Source organism: Manis pentadactyla, chromosome 11 (genome assembly GCF_030020395.1).
Source record: "Manis pentadactyla isolate mManPen7 chromosome 11, mManPen7.hap1, whole genome shotgun sequence".
NCBI classification, from domain to species: Eukaryota; Metazoa; Chordata; class Mammalia; order Pholidota; family Manidae; genus Manis; species Manis pentadactyla.
Genome location: NC_080029.1, coordinates 98,036,575 through 98,057,323, shown reverse-complemented (window position 1 = coordinate 98,057,323; position 20,749 = coordinate 98,036,575). Strand labels below are relative to the sequence as shown.

General features: G+C 46.1%; 1 protein-coding gene across 1 annotated transcript in view; it reads left to right on the top strand.

Annotated features, from left to right (window-relative positions):
• Window positions 1–6,571: 6,571 nt before the first annotated feature.
• SHC4 (SHC adaptor protein 4) overlaps window positions 6,572–20,749 on the top strand; it is a 121,411-nt gene continuing 107,233 nt past the window's right edge. Inside the window, exon 1 of the mRNA XM_036924518.2 lies at window positions 6,572–7,476. Within this exon, the coding sequence (XP_036780413.2) occupies window positions 6,892–7,476 (585 nt within the window). The 5' untranslated portion in view covers window positions 6,572–6,891. The remainder of the gene's footprint in view (window positions 7,477–20,749) is intronic.

Below are 20,749 nucleotides of genomic sequence, written 5' to 3'. Positions count from 1 at the left end.
TTGAGGGTCTCATGTGATTAGATTTGATCCACTTAGAGAATCCCCCAATCTCAAGGTCTGTAATCTTAGTCCCATTTTGTGGTATTGTGATTTTTTAATAAGAAATATATATTTGGTCTTTTCCCCCACGTCTGGCACAGCTCTCCTACAACCTTGGAATTTCCTGTGATGAGAGCAACAAAGGTGTCTTTGGTTATACTGGGGAGGTGACTTTTGGGCTGCACCTAGGGATGGTGCCGGGACCAGTCATACGATTAGAGGGTTGGAACTCTCAGCCCCCACCTCCTCAACCTCTGGGGAGGCAAAGAGGGCGAATCTATTGCCGATGACTGATGATTTAATCAAACATGCCTATGTAATGAAGCCCCGTCAAGACCCAAAAGGACGGGGTTCTGAGGGCTTCTGGATCGGTGAACACCTGGAGGTTTGGGGAGAGTGGCCACTTGGAGAGAGCATGCAAGGTCTGGGCCCTCTTGCCATACTTTGTCCTATGCATCTCTTCCAGCTGACTGTTCCTGACATACCCTTTTGTAATAACTGGTGATGCAGTAAGAAAAATGTGTCTCAGAGTTTTGGGAGCTGCTCTAGCAAAGGAAACAGAAGGAAGTGATTGTTAGAATCTTCAATCTATAGCCAGTTGTCAGAAGCACAGGTAATAACCTGGCTTTAATTGGCATCTGAAGTGGAAGGCAGGCCTGTGGGACTGAGCCTTCCACCTGTGGAATCTGATGCTATCTATGGCTAGATAGTGTCAGAATTGAGTTAAACTGTATGACATCCATCAGGTGTCACCAAGAATTACTTGGTGGGGTGGGGGAATACCCCTTCCACACACACATACTGGAATTTGGTAATCAGAACTACCTTGTACATTTGCAAAGTTTCTTTTGCCATGTTCCTGGTATTAGGGCATGGACGTCTTTGGGAGCCTTTAGATCTGCCTACCATACTGTCAGCATCCAGATTTGAACCCAGGTTGGTCTGACTATGTTTGGACTTTTTCCTCCAGACTCCATAGCGTCCTTTCATAACTGTCCAGAGGCCCTACTGATCTTGTACCCCTGCTCTTGCCACTGTATTTGTATCAGATGGTGATGCTTTGGGCTATAAGTACTAAATAGCAGCCAACCAAGAGCTGCTTGAGCTGCTTAAACCAGTAAAGGTTTTCTCACTTCAAAAAATACCTAGAGATGGTTGCTAGTCTTGTTTCTGTGAGGCAAAGATGTCAAGACCATTGGCTTGATAATCTGATTGGCCTTTCCATCATGACTGCAGTATAGCTACCACAGCTCCATATATCATATTCACATTCAAGACAGGAGGACATAGGAAAGTGGGGTTGGACAGGAGTAAGCTCCAGCTTTGTCTGCCCCTTTTATCAGGAAAGCAGATGTTTTCCCAGAAGCCCCCATGAGACTTTCGTTACATCTCCTACACCAGGACTGTGTCACGTTTCCTCCGCTGTGGTTACAAGGAAGCCTGAGAGAGTAAGTACAGTATTTAGCTTTTCCTGGTGGAGGTGGGCAAAGGAAAAGAAAGATTGGAAATGAAGTTTGAATTAGCCAAGTCATAGTGCCAGAGTTCCCATCTGTCCAGGAGCTTGTCTTTGCCTTTTCCTCTTGCCAGTTCACAATTAAAATTGGAATCCTGCTCCTGAGTCATGCACCTCCTGATGACTGTGCTGTGACCAGCTGCCCATCACCCACTCACTCCTTGTGAGATACCCCTGACCCCAGTTAACCACTTAGACTGCTGTCTGCTGCAGTCTGGATGTACTTCCTGTCAATGCTTCCTGCTGGCCCTGGAAGCACCTGACCACCTTTCAGAGGCCTAGAGACTCCACCAGTCCCATTGGCTATGTAGAGGCAAGCCTCTATTCTGAAAGCACCTGTTTTTACATGGGTCATTTTAAGGTTTCGTGTGTGTGAGCATGTGCACAGATGCAAAAAAAAAGTGGTGGGGGGTCGGGGAGTGGGCCACACTGACCAAGGACATTTTTATCCTATGCTAGCTTTAAATTCTATCTAGGTAGAAGACCTTCTGAAAATGTTACTATGGCAGATATACCATTGTCTACAATATCCATTCTCCTCTCTGTCCCTAGTAACAGAATATGATTATATGCACTCAGATAAAAGAGCTCTTCATTCTCATATGAAGACAACTTAACCATTTTCTCTTCTAGCTGGGTACAGCCATGTGACTAAGTTCTGGCTAATGTAGTGTAAGTGGAAACATTGTGTTGTGCTTCCAGGATGTTACTTTAAAGAGAATGGGCATGTCTTTCTTTGTCCTTTCATCCATTTTGCTGCTGGAGTGCAGATTCAATGGCTGGCCTCAGGCCAGCCCACGTTCTGCAGGAAGAAGGGGTTGTAGGAGAGCTGAGGGCTGGAAGCAGGGGAGAACAGGACAGGTAAGAAGGCAGCCGGGACCACCGTGGGCTGCTTCTCTGTCACTGGGGCCCCTGGAGACCTTGGCTCTCCTGGGCAGCTCTTTCAGGGCCTTTTATGAGGGTGGGAGCAATGGATCTGCTGCCGGGAAGTGGGGAACAGCCTCAGAGGCCCAGCTGGCCCGGCTGTGCAGCTCTCGGCCCCAACAGCCCAGAAGGCTCAGTAATTGAATGGCTTACCATTCCAGGTAGGGCAGTGGGCAAAGTGGATGGTTTCTCTTTTCCCCAAAATTAGATCATCCTCTTCAATTAGGAATGATCAAAATAATATTAGTAAGAGCTACTGTTTATGGAACAAAAGACAGTTTGCCTGCATTCTCATTCAGATGTTATGACAGCTTCTGGGGGCTGAGACAATTTTCATCACTGCCTTACAGGTGTCAAATGAGGCTCAGAGCAAGTTCAGGGACTTGGCAAAGGTGCCCCAGCTACTGATTGACCAATGCTGCCAGGATCCTTCTAGCAGCTCTGCCTGACTGCAAAACCTGTGCTGGTAGCCAGGGTACCTTCCTGCCTCCCAGAGCACCAGAGAACTCACATCTAAATCCCAGGCCTATCATCTCCACATTGCAAGAGAGGCAGCTGAGGCTTCGCATCTGCAGTAAGCCATTCTGGTTTACTGGCTTGTCCAAGCCGTGTAGTCAGTGAGTTTACACAGCAGGTCTAGTATAGAACCAAGTGCTGATTCATTTCAACTGCGTGCCCTTAACTGCTATAACAAACAGCCAGTATGTGCAAGAATCTAACCCACATGTGGCACTCACCAAATTTTAGTTTTTATGCCCTTCTTCTCCTTGAAGACTATATTTATAAAATTTACTCTAAACCCCTCACAGGATTGCCAAAAGTAAAAAATATGAATAATAGATAAGAAAGACTGTTACTGCCATTAAACCCTCCGAATACTAGTATTAACCCCTCTCATCTGCCCTTGGAAAGCAGGGTCCTGCTTAGACCACAGCATAAGCCTCCTTTGCTTAGAGACCGGCCCCCTCTGCAGGGACATGCTGTGAATCAGCGTGCCAACTCCTTAAGGAACATTCCGTCTTGGCCGGGCTTCTTGGGTTGAACAAGCAGGTTTGAGTAAGAGCTGGGTCAGGCTGGGCCATGGGAGAGTCAGCTGGGTCCTGCTAGGGTTTCTTAGAGGACACTGTGGGAGTGGGGCACAGGGATACAAAAATGCCTGCTTGGGTGGGAGATAACCCCTGTAAGATCTGGAGTGGAGAAAGGGTATGCTAGGGAGTGCAGGGAGACAGATAGAACAAAACAGAAACAGCTCTGGGGGATTGGAGGCCCATTGCTACTTTGGAACAAAGTGCAACAGGGTATCATAGGCACACAGACTCCTGCTCTAGCCACCAGTACCATTTCTACCAGAAACCAGACCCGCTGCTGAAGAACTGGCACTGGGCAATAACTACTCCCGAAGAATTTTCACCAAGGATGGGTCCAATAGCCCTTCAGTGAGGAATGAAAACATTGCTGAAGCTCTATTTCAGGGGGAAAAAATGCTTCCACAAGACAGTATTTATATAAAGCTCTTAGCAGAGACCAGAGTACCATTCTAAGGACAGGGAAGTGAGATGGTAAGGAAGGATTGAGTCTCTGAAAGTCCGGGCCTAGCATCACAAAAATGGAGGCATGCCCATTTCCCCCAGAGTTGTCATTAACTCTGAAAGCAACATCTTCCTTCTGCCTCCTGAACCCAGTGTTTTCCGTTTTCCCTCAGTCTTCAACCTTGGTAGGCAAACAGCTCTGTGACAGCTGCTATTGGCCTCTCTTGGAAGGAGGACCAGTTAGAAAGAGCATTAGGACAATGGATATTTTCCTCTCTGTTGAAAAATGAGATGATATACCTGGAAGTGCTATGTAAAGAGTTGGACATCATGCAAATGAAAAGTAGATGAGTTACTCAGGGCCAGGTTCAGTTGCAAATTACACAAAAACCCAACAGAACTATGGGTTAAACTAAAAATTTATTTCCTTGGAGGTGGGAAGTCCAGGGATAGTGTCAACTCTCAGCTCTCCTTGAAGTATATCTCTTCTCCTCATGGTCCAAATGGCTGATGGAGGTCCAGGCCCCGGTCTGGCAAGGGCAGCCCCCTGGGTGAACTGGCGACCGCAGGCATACTGTCCTCCAGCCACGAAGACCTCAGCGAGGGTCCACATCAGCCAGGTGGGCTCCTGTTGTTTCATCAGCCAGGTGGGCTCCAGACCCACATGATCATATGGAAATTGTTTCTTTGGACAGTGTTGGCTTTCTTGGCTTCTCCTACTTTGTGTCAGTTTTTCTTTTTAATTGCCTAGAATGGTATGGACTCTCCATGGTAGGGGATGAGTATCGGCTTCAGGGGCAGGTGGCCCTCGTTCAGATGGCCTTTCTGTTCCCTACCTGGCATGTACTTAGTAAGGCAGGCACTGTACGGAGCATGTGCCAAGTGCTCACAGAGGTTGGGAGAATCTCATGAACCCTCATAACATCCCATGAGATAGCTGATCCTAGTAGATCAGGGCATCCAGGCACAGAGAGAGAATTTTCTCCCAGTGCATAGCATGGGGTCTGTGACAGTAAGGATGCAACCTCTGGGAGGGGGAGAAAGAAAAAGAGGAATGTTACTTCATATTCTTGCCCAGAGCCTGTCTCCCCAGCCCCAGGGAGGTCAGCAAGGATTGAGGGAAGGTTTAGAAAGATACAAAAAGGCCGAGAGGACATGAAGAAGTTTCGTATTTCTCTAGGGGAGCAGCAAACCCGTGAGGATGCCTCTTTGGCTAGTCACAAGCAACCATTTAATTCAGAACCTGTCACTGGATCTCAAGGGGGCTCAGACCACTGAAGTCATGCGCACAACACATGCCTAACGCAGCCTTGTGGCTGATGAGACAGTGGCCGCATCCCTGAGTCCTGTGATGGCCGGTTTGTTCTCATTTTTGAATCAGTAAACAAGCTCAGATGCAAGGCTTTGGCCCACTGAGAGATGTAACTTTTAGCAGAGGTTTACTTGTGTCTCCTGATATGTGATTTCCACATCCCTCCAGCGTTTCAGCAGCTTTCTCCTCCCCATGCCTAAAAGAACCTGCATTTCCCTTTCCCGGCTCCCTTCCTGGCTTCCTGTGTGCTGAGCTGCTTGCAGTTGTCATCATGTCTTCAGAATGCATTTGATAGGTACAGGAAGTTGCACCAGATGGGAGATGGAACCGGCAATCAATACAAAAAGAAGTATGTTTTGAAGAAAAATGCATCACAGATTCCCAAGGGAGCTCTTTACCATATGTCCTAATATCCCTGGAACAATGGGTCTAATTTTTAGCTCTTCTGCTTGGCTTTCTCCGCCATCTCAACAAAACGGAGATAGACCTTTTAACCTGCTGCTTCCCGGCTTACTGATGATTTATAGTAAAGGTTGCCTTTCCCTTTAACCCCTTCATCAGATGTCACCAAGTAAAATCTCTTCCTTCTCTCCCTCCAGCTTTATTTCTTCTGGCTACTAGTTTAGTATATTTATGGTGCATGAGTCATCAAGCTGCTGCCTGATTGGATAAAAACCAAGCACCCCTGAGACCATCAGTCAATTACAGCTATTCTCAGCTTCATTCACAGATTTATTAGCTTGCACACACAGACAGAAATTCATTCAGTAAAGTTCATTCATAAAAATTTCAACACTCTGTGTGTCATCCTGCTCAGCCTTCTGCTGTGGGTGGGCCCTTGAAAGGCTCTGAGATGAGTCCAGAGTGGGGGAAGCTCTGAGCGAGCTTGGGCGGACTGGGAGGGGATCTGAGCGACCCGGAAGGATCGCAAGTCCATGAAATAATGCGAAGCAGTGACAGGCACTAGTACCCCTGGCTTGTGGCCCAGCCGGGATGCAAGATAAGCAAGATCTTCCGAGAGAGGGCAGCCTTCAGAATCAACGCCGAAGGGCCTTTGGTTCTTAACACACATTTTCTTTTTCCCTCCTTTAAATGAGCAATCGTTGGAACAAATAAAGGGTTAATAGGCCGGTCCTTGCCCCGCCCTGTGGGAGCCAGAGGGAGCAGGTTTGAAAGTTCCTGTGTGCTGAAGGGGAGGGTGGGGGGTGGGGGCGCTAAATATTCCGACGAGGCTCCTGCACCGCCGGCGCTGCGGCGCGGCTGGCTATCTGGTACTCGGCCCGGTTCTGTGCACAGTTGGCGGTGAGCGGTCCGCGCTGCCCAAGCCGGAGTCCGGGTTTTCCCAGCAAGGGATCCAAGGCGAGAACACCGGGTGCGGCCGCCTGGGCCTGGGAGGGACTGAAATCAGCCGGGGAGGCATTTTCCCCCTGGGCCCGGGAGCCGAGGCGGGCGAGGGCGAGAACAGAGTTGGAGAGGTGGCTGCCGCGAGGTGCACTTGCTTTGCGTTCCGTTTATCTAGCAGACGACCGAGGCGATTTAATGCAACAGTATCCTGTCTGGGCGCTGCCAAGGCTATGCGCGAACGCAGTCAGGACAGCCTGGCCGGACTCGTGCTGTATGTAGGACTCTTCGGGCACCCCGGGATGCTGCACAGGGCCAAGTACAGCCGCTTTCGGAACGAGTCCATCACATCCTTGGAGGAAGGCAGCCCCGGAGGCTCGGTTGGCAGCAAGGGCTCGCCGCAGCCTCCCTACCCCGCCCTGGCACCTCACCTGCCGGCTGAAGATGCGACCTCGGCGTCCCAGGAGAGCCCCACCCCGTTGTGCACCTTGATACCTCGCTTGGCGAGCATGAAGTTGGCCAACCCAGCCACCTTGCTGAGTCTGAAAAACTTTTGTTTGGGTACCAAAGAGGTGCCCCGGCTGAAGCTTCAGGAAAGCCAGGACCCGGCTCCCAGCAGCCCAGCATCCCCTGAAACCTGTCTAAACAGGGCCGTGTCTGCACCTCCGCTGCAGCCAGACCTGGTGGGCCACAGGGCTACTGCCTTAAGTCCCGATACCTGCCCCCTTCCTGGCCCTGGGGAGCCAACGCCAGGGAGCAGGCAGGACAGGCACTTGCTGCAGCACCTGCTGGGACCGGGCATGAACTACTACGTGAGGGTAAGTCCATTTCCCTCTCTGCACTTCTTAGAGCTCCTGGGGAAGGGGTGTCTTCTCTGCTTTCTGCACACCACCTGCCTGGGTTCTGGGCTTAGGCAAGGCATTGTGCAACTGGACAGAGGAGAGGAGGGGAGCTGGCCTTACAGGTTTACCTACAAATATCTGGCTTGTATCGGAGTCAGACAACTTTTGGTTCAGGGGCATGAACTGGTGCCAACTTGTAGGTGGTTGCTAGGTGTGGGGGCAGCTTCTGGTACAGACAGCAAGGTGGGGGCATCTTGTCTCCACTGGACCTAGCATTCAGGCCAAGAAGAACCAAGAATTTCAGATCTCATTAGTGATTGAGACCCGGTAGGTTTTACCAGCCATTGTATTTCAGGAGAGATTTTTATGCTAGAGGATACATGGTGTGTGACAGACTTAAATTATTTTTAAAAATTTAATTCAGCATTTAATAAAGAGTTTTCAAAACATGGCCGATCCTGTAGCCTTGTGCTCAGAGCTAGAATTAAGTCTTCAGTGCACATTTTTTTGCCTTTGCTGCTCTTGCTGTGCCAGGTAGGCCTTGTGCATGAGCTCTGTGCAAAGTCAGGGTCTTTACTGGCTTTGCATCCCCCCTTAGCCATTCCAGATGTGTGTAAAATTATAGAAGATTTGGCCTCTGCCTTTCTGGAGCTTGTGTTTCAATTGAGAGACCAGTAAATGCATGTGTAATAATAAGAGGACAGTGCTTATCCATAGATACCTTGTGTGAGAATGCTGAGGAAATTCAGAGAAAGGGAAAGGTTGTCGTGATCTGGGATTCATTCACATGGGAAATCTTCAGGAGAAGGTGCGTCTTGGAAGAGATATGAGATCTGGATTGGCAGAAATGCCTGTCAGGGCAAGAATGTGAGCAAAGTCCAAAGGGCAGATAACACTGTGGTGGCTCAGGGGAGCACCACATAAGCTGAGCTTAATTGAAAAGTCTGGGGAATGGTGGGTGACAGAGAGTGGCCAGTACATAGGTGCTCAAACAAATGGGAGTCATACAGACAAATACAGATCTTGGGTAGCTTGGCCTCCAGAGGAGGGAATAGGTGATCTTAGCTCTTAAATGCCGGATGGGGAGTTTGTAAACACTCTGACTGGTAAACAAGAACCCTTGTATGTTTATGGGCAAACTATGACCTGATGAAAGTGGTTCAAAAAGATTAATCTGTGAATTCATTTGAGATGGATCGAAGCATGGAAAAAGGAGAGATTGGGAGACCAGTAAGAAAGATACCCTGGGAGTTTAGGCATGAGGGGATGGGAATGTGGGCTAAGGTGGCGTTGAGAGCGTGGAGATGAGCACAAAGCCTCTGTGAGAAGCCTCAGCGGTCGTGGGTGATTGAGCAGAGCATTTCAGCTCATAATACAAACAATAGAACAGTGAACATTTATTGAGCAGTGGGTAGTTTGGTGAGCTTATTATTGTTGTTTATGGAGGTTGTGGATGATTATTATAAAGGATTGTAAGGAGTGAAAAAATAACTTCAAATTTAAGACTCAGCATGGGATTAGTGATGTCAGTGATAGAAACTGTGTGAATTGGGAGGGGGTCATGCTAAGTTTGCTTTTGACATAATACATTTAAATTAATGATATCTACGTGGTACTGATCTGTAGGTAGGCGGTTGTATAAGACTAGCACTCAGGTGAAAAGTCTGACCTGAAGGTGTAAATTTGAGAGATAACCTAACAAACTGTATCACAAACAGGCAAGATCTCCAGGAGGGCTGAATAATGAAGACTGGAAAGGTTCTAGTGAGAGCAGGCTTGGGGCAGCCTGGGCGAGTGGGTAACTAGAGCCTCTAAGGGAGACAAATCCATAGGTCTTGCTCAGCTCTTGACCTCCCCCACAGTGACGTGACTCATAACAGAAATAGTGTCATTTATCTACTAAAAGTTCCTGGGCACGTTCTTATTTGTCAAGTTCAAGTGTCTGCCAGCCCCTAATGGGAAAACGAATGCCTCTCCAAACCCACGCTCTCTGCACCTGCTGTCCCGTCACCTAGACATTGGGTGCTCTCTGCCTGGCCTGTCCTTCCCTCTGGTACCTCCTTCCACCTCCCCACACCCACACGCCTGTACAACCATAAATGTGAAAAGAGCTGCTTTTTCCCTGGAGAGTGTCTCCGCTGGCATTTTCAATTTCTATTGAGGACACCATCTGTCTTTTCATGGTGATGATCAAGTGACCCACACTCTAGGGCCAGAAGACAGGGAGACAGACACCAATGAACTCCTCCTCTCTTAGGAAGTCGGAATACATAGAAGAGCCTACCTATCAATCTTTCTAGAACCCTGACTTTGAAAGATGGAAGGGACTCAGAAGGTTTCAAGTTCATTGGCTCTCTGGGGAAGCTGAAGCCCAGAGAAGAGGGCTTATTTTTTAAGGCCACACAGCTGAGTGAATGGAGGAGTGAGACCCAGACCCCAAGTCCCCATGTGCGCCATTCTTTGCTCTTTTTACCACAGGTTTCTATCCTGGTTGAGATTCTGTTCCCCAGAATTCTTTTAGATGTGAACCAGTTTTTAAAAAATAAAATACCAACCTATTAACTTACAATAAAAAATGTCATATCAAGTGAACCAAAATCGTGATCCCTATGTTCTCATCTGTAGGAAAATGATTATGGGAAGATTTATATGAAAGATTGCTTGGAGATGATGGAATCAGAGCAGAGAAGTGAGACACAGGTTCTTGATGGCTAGCAGACATAGGGGCAACTTTTATAGGCCAAAGGAGCCCCTTACTGTTCCTCATCCACAGCATGCGGCTGCTCCTCCCCCTGCCCAAACTTATCTGCTTATTCATTCACTCATTTATTCAACAAATATGTATTGTGAGCCAATTATATAACAGGAACTGTTCCAGGGATACCCTGGGGATACTTCAGTGAATAGGAGAGACCAGGTCTGAGCCCTCATGGAACATGCTAGAAAGTCAGTGGAGACAGGCCCTGAGTGAACAAGGAAATACAACATGTCCCCCATAGTAAGTGTCAGGAGGAGCAATAAAGCGGAGGCAGTAAGAAAGGCAGTTGCTTGGTGGAAGTGGTGGGTATTGCATTTCTTTTGGGCATAGCTACTGTTTATTTTGTTTTCTTACATCTTTCCTCTACATAACTGGAACTATATTTGCTGTCTACGTTAGGGTCGACATTGGGTTAATGTCCTTTTTTAAAATTGACTCTTCTTTTGGTCTTAGGATGTAGAATCAGTTATACAGCTGAAAAAATACTTTCTGAATCCTTAGCACCTATTTTGAGTTAACTTTCATTGAAGTTCTGATACTGAACTTCCTGAAGGTCTCAAAGGAAGGCAGGCCAGCAAACTCTTCTTAGAGAGACACTCAGCCAGAAATGGGACAGCTAGCCCCAGTCTGAGCAGAGTAGGTGAGGTGGATGAAGTCTGCCAAATGGTGCCAAATAGTGACTATTGTTCCCACCAAAGTGAGATTAAGTCTATTTCTTCATGAGGACCCCCCAGGTCATTTCATTCATCTACAAACATGCACTTGGAGGTCTCTCAGGTGCCCAACGGAGTCTGTGGTGAGTGTGGAAAATATACAAAGTGACCTGTGCTCTCATCTCTACAATGAGAGGATTGGTCTGTGTGGCCTTGAATACTTCACAAAGTATTTTTTCAGCTGTGCCCCCAGAACCAGCATTAATACCCTTATGGCCCCTTTCTCCACAGGGGACGTGTTTAAAATGATAGTTCTTTTCTCATCCCCAACACCCAGATGGCTTACAATTTAGTTCAAACACTAAATAAAGCAGAGGCAAAGACACTAACCCTGACAAAGCAGGTACAGGTGAGCAGGGTAGTTCTCCCAGTAACCCTCAGTGGGAGGTGGTATTCTCCAAATGAGGATATGTTGTCTACCCTATACTTTATAACCTAAGGAAGCAGCAGACAGGATTCAAATCAAAGTTTGTCTCACTCCAGTGCTCATTTTCCTCCCACCCTCTCATCCTATCTCTGAGCAAGGCAGTCAGTCCTGAAAGTTTGTGAATAGAGTGTCATAGATGAAGAAACAAACTGAGCAGGATAGCTTTATTATGGGCCCTGCCCACAGAACTTGCCTGGTTGCATGCGTTTGCACGAGTTCAGTTTTCTCACCTCAGCCTAACCGAGTGCGATGAGTTCCCCAGACTGTATGAGTATCCTAAAGTGGTTGTAATAAGCATCACAAACTGAAATTCATTCTCTTGCAATTCTGAAGGCTAAAAGTCTGAAATCGAGGTCTTGCAGGGCCATGCTCTCTGCAGGCACTAGGAAAGGCTCTTTCCTTGCCTCTTCTAGCTTCAGGTGGCATTCCTGGGCCTGTAGGTGCATCACTCCAGTTTCTACCAGCATCTTCACATAGCTTTCTCGCCTATCCATATCCACATTTCTCTCTTCTTATAAGGGCACCAGTCACTGGATTAGGGCCCACACTGTTTCAGTATGACTTCATCTCAACTTGATTATATCTGTGAAGGTTCTACTTCCAAATAAGGTCACATTTATAGACTCTGGGGGTTAAGACTTCATGTTATGTTCTGGGGGGACATAATTCGATGCATAACAGTACCCAAGAATGTTAATTGCAGTATGTTTGCCCACAGGTGCTCTTGGTATTGGGCTCATCAGCTTTGTGTGCAAATCTATGTTGCAAATTTTCTTTACTTTGTTTGTAAATCTCATGGTCTACTCTTACTGTCCATCGTCCCTTGTCTAATATTGTGTCTTACTCAGCCAGTGTCTATTGTCTAGACTAGATGTAGTCCACAGCACCACAGTTTTCTGTCTACCCCAGGTATCTTTCCTGCAGGAGAGCACAGGTCAGGGAGTAATGAGATCTGGATTAAAGTAACGGCTCTGACACTAACCAGCCGTATGATCTTGGGTGAGCACTTCACCTCTCTGGGCCTCATTTTCTCATATTTAAAGTAAGAGGTTTGAACAAAATGTTTCCTAAGATCCTGAGACTCCAGTTCTCCTTTCTCATCAGTCTGAAATTTCCTTCTAATTATTAGGATCTCCTTTGGTCAGAAAACAGATTCAGGGCAGTTTCCCAAAGGACATCATTTTTAACATCTTTGTGTTACTTGAAAGGAGAAAAAATGTCCTTTGCATCCTTTTATGAACACTGAGCCGGCTTCACCGGTAAAGCAAAAAGGGGTATGTTATACTGGCTGCAGGCGCAGGTGGTCAGTTTAGAGAGTTGGTGTCAGAGGAGTCAGGTGGTGCAGCAGCTCCCAAATGTCAGATTCCAGGGAGGGTAAGAGGGCAGGCGGGTCTGTGGGGTAGGCCAGGGGGACGGATGGCGGCCAGGGTCCTGGGACGTGGCGGTGCTCACGTGCTCCAGCCTGCCAGGCCAGGCTGGGCTTGCCATCCATTTGAGTAGGAGCAGCAGGAGTTAACCCTTTCTCTATTCTTTCTGGACAAAAGTGCTAAGAGAGTTACAAGCCTGGTAACTCTAACCTTGGAAGAGGGAGGTTTATGACTCTGGGAAACCTCTTAAGACATAGTCCCACAGTTTATGCAAAATAAAGGTAGACCTCAGAGTTATAGGTCAGGGACCTACAGCTAATGGAGCTGGCTTTTTGCATCTGCTAATTTCCCTTTTTTTCTACGTTAATGGTGGCCAAAAGGGAGGTAATAAGGTGGGAGGAAATAATTCTGGCTAAAACTGACAATTTGGTATTAAGGGTATTATGTCTTCCTTTCTGTTTCTTTCTTGGAGTAGATATAGAAGTAGATTCTGGTAGAAGTTTGAGAACTCCTGGCAAATTTGACCTGTTGTTCCTATTATTCTCTTTAAGTGTTCTTGTATCTCTTGGTGTGTCCAGTCCTTACCTGCTCCTGACCCCTAAAGCATTAACGGGAAGAAGGAGTCTTAGAGATCAGGGGGTTTGAAACCTTCATTTTACAGTTGAAGAAAGACTCAGAGAGGTGAAGCGATTCGCCCAAAGCTGCCCACCTGCTTAGGGGTGGACCCCAGGCAAGAGCTCCCAGTTCTGTGTACTGCACTCTATTTCTTACCCCCTCCTCACTTCACCTCCCCTCACTCCCTGACTAAATGTGCTCTGCCAAATGTCGCTATGGATTACAAGGCTGTGCGTGTGCGTTTTGAAAAGACCAGAATGAAAACCTTTTTTCTAATAGAGAAATTGTCTTTAGAAAACAGTAAGAAGGAAAAAGCGAGAGTGGCAAAGAGGCTAAAGTGCACTGGCTTGTCCAGTTTCACCCTTTTGTTCACAGAGGTCCCTGTGGATGGCAGCATGTCCAGCTGGACCAGGGCTTGTACAATGTGCATGGACTGGCACCCATTTCATTCATCTTCCATGACCCTTTGGGGTCATTTCCCTATGTGACTTCTCCCCATACTTCCATTTTCATTTACTCTATGGTCAGTACCTTGTTATTACGTGGACTGGATTGAGCTAATCCTGTTCCCCAGCGTGACAGCTCCATCACCAGGGAGTGGTACAAGTGACGCGCACAGTTCCTGAGGCCAGGCCATTCCTCCCCTCCCTCTGCGGCAGCCGTCAGGTAGCCAGGCTTTCTTCCCCTCCTAAAGGATCTAAGCTTCAGATCTCAGAGGGGTCTGGCCGATTTGTCTTGAGGTATCCAGATCATGGTGACCAGAAGATTCAGGCCTCAGTGCTGCCCACAAATAGCTACCATGTGAAAAGATTGCACCTGGAAAAGGAGAGCTTGGCAAGGAGAGATTTGGAAAGAGGCCTTGAAGAACTGGATTTTTGATTGAGAACATTGGTTGAGAGCCTATGATATCTACTGTTATCATAGCTATGATTATAAGTAAGCATAAATTTGCAGCCACAAACTCAGGTGTACAAGAAATGCCATTAAAAATATTTTTAAAATCACATGAAATCCAACACCAAGCCCTTTCCTGCTTGGCTAGCAATAATTTCAGTTTTGGTTATTATTCATCCTCCAACTTCTAACCAGGATCACATAGTGAATCAGGGGTCTTATTTTGTGCCTCTAAATGGGTGAAAGGCCTCTGACCTTCAGTTTGTTGTTTAGGATATTGATGGTCCCCCAAAGGCAGGAGGCACCCCTGACTCTAGACATCCATTTGTACACAGAAGCCTCACACATTCTGGGGACCCCTTGCTAAGAACCCAGCCTCCCCAGCTGCCCCTTTAGCCGATCCCCTTGGGAGGCCTTGCCACTTCCCAGGAACTTGGCCAGGACGCAGGTTGAGAGTCCGTAATTCTCAGACCACCATCAATATCAACATCATTGGCCCTGAAGAATGGGGAGGTCAGATGGCTTAAGCAAGTTAGTGGGAAATCCAGAATTAACTAGCAACCAAATGATCAAGGGAGGACACAGCAGAAGGACTCAAAGGAAAGGACAAGCCCACCTATAAAGGCTGGGGGAAGACAGGATGAAGTTTATAAAGTGCTGCTTCCATTTGTCAGAATCAGACATTGGCAGCCAAGGGCTCTGATAGAAAATGAAGCTGAAGGCTGTTCTTGAAGGAGTTGGACATTATACTGCCTGTGGGAGGTTGGTGGGGTTGAGAAGGGAGTGGGAGAGGGAGAAAGAGAGAGGAAAGGAGGCATGGTACAAGCCGCGTCCTACCCAGAAAAGAATCTGGAACGCAGAGGTCATAAACCACTAGGTTAGTGACATATTTTGTTTGGTCACATTAGAAGAAAAAAATTTGGGGTGAGTTGCCAACATTTAAAAATGGAGAAGTTCCATATAAAACTCTGGATTGCTGGCTTCTCAGAAGAGCTGGCCGCCCTGGGCTGGCCATCCCAGACGCCAGCAGATGGCCAGAGCTGGGGACTGAGCCACAGTCCTGCAGTTTCACTCGCTACATCACCTGTCTGCTTCAGAAAGCGGCTGAGTTTGCATGACCACCTGTAACATCAAAACGGGAAGAAATTTCTAACGCCTTTGTCTTTCATTTTCCAATCCAGAACACCTGGGAGAAGCTGGGCAACATAGCAGGACTTCCTGCTTTTATGCAGAGAACTGGGGGCTCGTGAACCCCACAAGAGAGAGAGCCTGCCTTCTCCACTCAGAAAGCCTTTCTTCTTCCTAACAAACTTGCAGTTTTTAAGAGTAGCAGAGCTCCAGGACTAGGCCAGGCCAACCCTATTTTGTGAAGAGATTGTGGGCCAAAAGTTAATTTGTACATCATTTCTTTGGGATAATGAGTTTTCCCAGAGAAATAACTTTAAAAGTTGATAAGCTTTCTCATATGGTTAGGGAGAGGGTTAATTGAGAAAATACATGTAAAAAGCTTTTCACAGAGCCTGTCATAGGTGACAGGTCCCAGGTGGGGGAAGGAGAATGAGTTTTTAAAGGTCTGGAAGTACCGGGAGTGGGCAAAAAGAATTGATAGAGATGAAATTTTATTTTTGCATTTCAGCGTGTCCGTTTGTCATCCTTTCTTCAGGCCAGCAGTGCCATGCTGGTGCCACTCTCTCCCCGAAGTCCTTCCTCTGGTGCTCAGCAGGGCAGGCTTGCCCTCCCCTCTAGAGCTGCCTACTATTCCTCCACTCACCACTTTCCTCTTCCCTCAGGGCAGCAGAGTGAAAACTTGCATTTTGGAAGGGTGTTTATCTACTTCATTGAATCTCCTCGTAGTATTTCCCAAAGTCTGCCAGGGCACCTCTGTGACTTAACAATGCTTGTTAAAAGTGTAGATTCCCAGTCCCAATCCTGGAATTACTGCATCAGAACCTGTGAGTTTGGAGCCCAGAAACCTACATTTTTAACAAGCTCCTTATGTAATTCTGATGCACAGAAAATATGGGAACCTCTGCTGAGTCCAGCTAGTGCAGTGGTTCTCAACCAGGGCTGATTTTGCCACTAGAGGACATTTGGCAATGCCTGGAGGCACTTGTAGTTGTCATAACTACAGGGGAAGGGGAGCTACTGGCCTTTAGTGACAGGAGGCCAGGGATGTGTCTAAACATCCTACAGTGCCCAAGACAGTCCTCACGACAAAGAATTCTCGGACCCAACGTGTCAGTAGTACTGTGGCCGAGAAACCTGAGTCAGTGGGATGAAGTGCATAAACCTGGGATGTGCACTAGGAAGTACTAGTAACTGGAAGGATCAACAGCTGATTAGTCATTTGGCTATTGAAAAATCTAACCTAAGCTACTTCTAATTTTCTTAAGATTCCTTCTTTCTCCTATTTTAAATCCACCATTTAAAAATTACAGTCCACTCCGTCACCCCGAACTCTACAATTCCATGGCTTCCACATCAGGATCTTCAATGACGGGAATGAGTGTGGGGCGAATCAGCCACACATTGCTATGACTCACAGATCAGGCGTGTCCCCATTAGCAACAGATTCAGCCTTGGCTCAGGTGCACTCTGGGCTAAATAGCATCTACAGGCTAGCTTGGTATCCTAACCATGGTATCCTGCCGTTATTGGCACCTTCATTTCCATAGGGAAATGCATTAATAATTTTTTTTGTTGAAGTATCATTGATATACAATCTTATATTGGTTTCAAGTATACAGCACAGTGGTTCAACAATTACATGTTATTAAATCCTCACCCCCACTAGTGCAGTTACTATCTGTCAACATGGGAAGATGTTACAGAATCATGGGCAATATTCTCCATGCTGTACTTCCATCTCCGTGACCAACTTATATTATGACAGAATTTGTGTGCCCCTTTATCCCCCTCACGCTCCCCATCCATCCACCCAACCCCTCCTCCATGGTAAACACCAGTCACTTCTCAGTGTCTGTGAGTCTACTGCTAGCTTATTTATTTATTTTTAATATCCCACAAATAAGTGAAATCATATAGTATTTGTCTTTCTTTTGGCTTATTTCACTTAGCATGATACCCTCTAGGTCCACCCACGTTGTTGCAAATGACAGGATTTCTTTCTTTTTTAATGGCTGAATAATATTCCATTATGTATCACCTCTCCTTTATCCATTCATCTGTTGATGGGCACTTTGGTTGCTTCCATATCTTGGCTACTATAAATACTGGAGTAATAAGCACAGGGGTGCATAAATCTTTTTGAATCAAGGATTTTGTTTTCTCTGGGTTAATTCCTAGAAGTGGAATTATTGTGTTGTATGATATTTCTATTTTCAGTTATTTGAGGAGCCTCCATACTGCTTTCCACAGTGGCTGCACCAATTTACATACCCACCAACATTGTAGAAGTGTTTCCTTTTCTCTACAATGTCACCAACACTTGTTATTTTTGTCTTTTGGATAGTGGCCATTCAGACTGGTGTGAGGTGATACCTCATTGTTGTTTTGAGTTGCAGGGAAATGCAGTAGGAATTTTAACAACTATCTTACAAGTAAATTTTAAGAACAGAGCCTGACTTGGGGTTGGAAACTTCCTTTAATCTGAAAGCAACTTGAGAGAAAAGCCTGTGTGCTATAAGGACAAGCCCAGAAATTGGATATTTTCCCTCAATGTCATCAAATAATAATTTACATGAATGATTTCTTAGGAAATGGTATAATGTATAATTCAAACTTAATTTTTTTTTAACCTAGTGCCAACTCTAGGTCCTTGAAAGGCACTACATCTCCCCCTTCTCTCCTCTGCCTAGTTCCCTTAATGCTGGACTCAGAACTCAGGACTCAGAATGATACATTGACTACAAAGTTCTGTTTCATATTGAGTAAATCTCTCCAAGGTCACAGGGCTCATCAGCCCAGAGCAAGAACTAAAATTCAGGTCTCATGACTCCCAGAATAAGACATAATTGTTGCATGAGGAGGTTCCAGTATGAAACAGGAGCAAAGATGGCTACACAAATTACTGTAATATAAGGCAGTGCATAGTAAATGACTCCTAAGGGATACAAGTAAGGCTTGTGGGGATTCAGGGAGGAAAGGGAACTCCTTCTCTATGAGATGCGTTGAGAAGTCTTCATGAAAGAGGAGGCATCTTAACTGAGTCTTGGAGAGATGGGTAGAGTTTCCTTGGGCAGAGGTGGAGGAAGAGTGTTCTAGGCGAAGAGAATGACTGGACTGAAGGCATGGAATGGAGGCCGTTCACTTTTAGGTATTCTATGGAGAGGGTAAGTGGAGGATGCAGCCGGGGAGCAGTGAGCAAGTTAACTTGGTTGGACACTATGTGAGGTATATCTAGGGTATCAGAGGTAAAAAAAGATGGATCAATGCTATAACAAAGTTACGTAGTATCTTAAAAGTTGGGTTTTCCAACAGAAGAACCATTGAATATTTTTTAAAATGGGGGAATGGCAAACTCAGAGATATATTTTAGAAAGATTACGTGGACTGCAATGCTCAGAGAAGATCCAAGAAGAAGACTGGAGAAAGGGAAACCAGGTAAGAAGCAGTATGGAAACGAAAGCCATGGCAATAAAAATGAGGACAGATGTGGGACACACTAGAGGAAGTGAAGGGGAGAAATGGTTTGGGGATTACAGTTTAGCTCCACTCTGTACGTGCTGCATTCAAGGTGACCCTAAAACATCCAGGTAGAAAATGCCAGCAGAAAATAGAATAGTTAGGACTGCAGAGAAATTATTTTTGTTGCTGTTGTCATCAAGGTCCAGGGAATGGGGAAAGCTACCAAAGGAAGAGTACACAATAAGAAGAAAAGAAGTCTTTGGGAATGCCACGTTTAGGTGTCCTACGGAGAGGGGGAAGCAAAAGGCACTGTGACAGAATGAGCATCTTGAGGAGGAGGTTGGAGAGAGGACAGGATCATCTAGGCAGAAGGAGGAGAGTTTAGAGGAGAAAGAGTTTGGACAGAACAATGAAAAAACCCATGGAGTATTCAAGGAACATGAGAACTGAGAAAGAACCATGGGTTTGGCCTTTTATCTTCTTATTCCCCCTCTCCACTAAGATATTAAATTCAGCAGTGCAAACCAAACGTACCACTGGATACCACACACTCCCAGTTTCTCCATTTTCCCTTTCAGTGAGTGCCATTTCCTAGTTGCCCAAGTCTGAAATCTAACAGTCCTTCTAGATCATTCCCTGTCATACTCCATTGCAGCCTTCAGTTACCAAGTCCTGTTAATTCCACCTTTATGACATTCCTCATACACATCCATTTCTCCCCATCCCACTGCAATTTCTAAGATGGGGACTGTGATAGGCACCATTTTCAAACTTATTGATCAGCTTCCTATGGAACTATTTCATGAACACACTTTGTGAAACTCTGCTATTGCAGCTTTCACTTGAAACTAGGAGGTGACTGATCATAATACGAGGTGGAAAATGACACATACCTATAGAAAATAGGTACATCAGCAATGAGAGGTAGAGAGAACATCTACTGGGTGGTCAGGGAAGGCTTCCAGGGTAGGTGGCATTTGAAATGGTCCCTAAAGATTGGATAGAAGTTTAACCAGAGGGAATATGAAAGAAAGGGTATTTCAAACAGAGGAGGGAAATACAGGTTTATATGTATACAAAGGAGAGCACTGATTTTTATTTGTAGAGGCTGCTTGGAAAAGACTTATGGATAACACTAAGATTTGAACCAGATTATAGCAAGCCTTAAATATCAGGCTATGTTTAGATAATTGAGCAGAGGCATGGGGATTCATTTGTGCTAGAGAAGGGAGTGACTGGAGGCGGGGAAGCCCTTTCAAAGGCTATTACAGCAGTAATCAATGTGAGAAATGTCTATATGAGGGGTTTGATACAGGGCATGAGGTGAAGAAACATTGGTAGAGATGTTACGGAAGAAAAATCTGATGAAGAGTTCAAAGAGGAAGGGCAGAATCCAATCCAACCTGCCTGAAGTTTTGAGACAAAAGGCTCGGTGGGGTAGGGAGGAGATGTCAATAAAAGACACAGAGGACGGACCACAGAAGAGAAGCAGTGTTGAGAGGGCAGATAAGATGTTCAGTTTCTGACATACTGAACTTTAAGTTGCAGAAAGTCACCTAGATAACAGGGAGGTGTCCAGCAGGCAGGCCGATATGGGGAGAGCCTCAGGCCTGGTGTACACTTTCTGTGTCAAGCTAAGTTATTGAGCATCCTTATCTGACAACTGTCCATTAGAGCAGAGAGATTTTGGGTGATTTTTGAGGGGGGGATAAAGAACGATGTTTCTTAATATAAAGGAGAAGGCCTCTTCATGATGAAAATGTTTCATATATACTTTGACACTTATATAAGTGCTTTTGTGTCATAGAGGTGAAGTCTTGTCTCTCACTTCTATAGATGCAACAATTAATATTTCCTTTTATTGTTCTTCCATCAATCCACCTGTAGT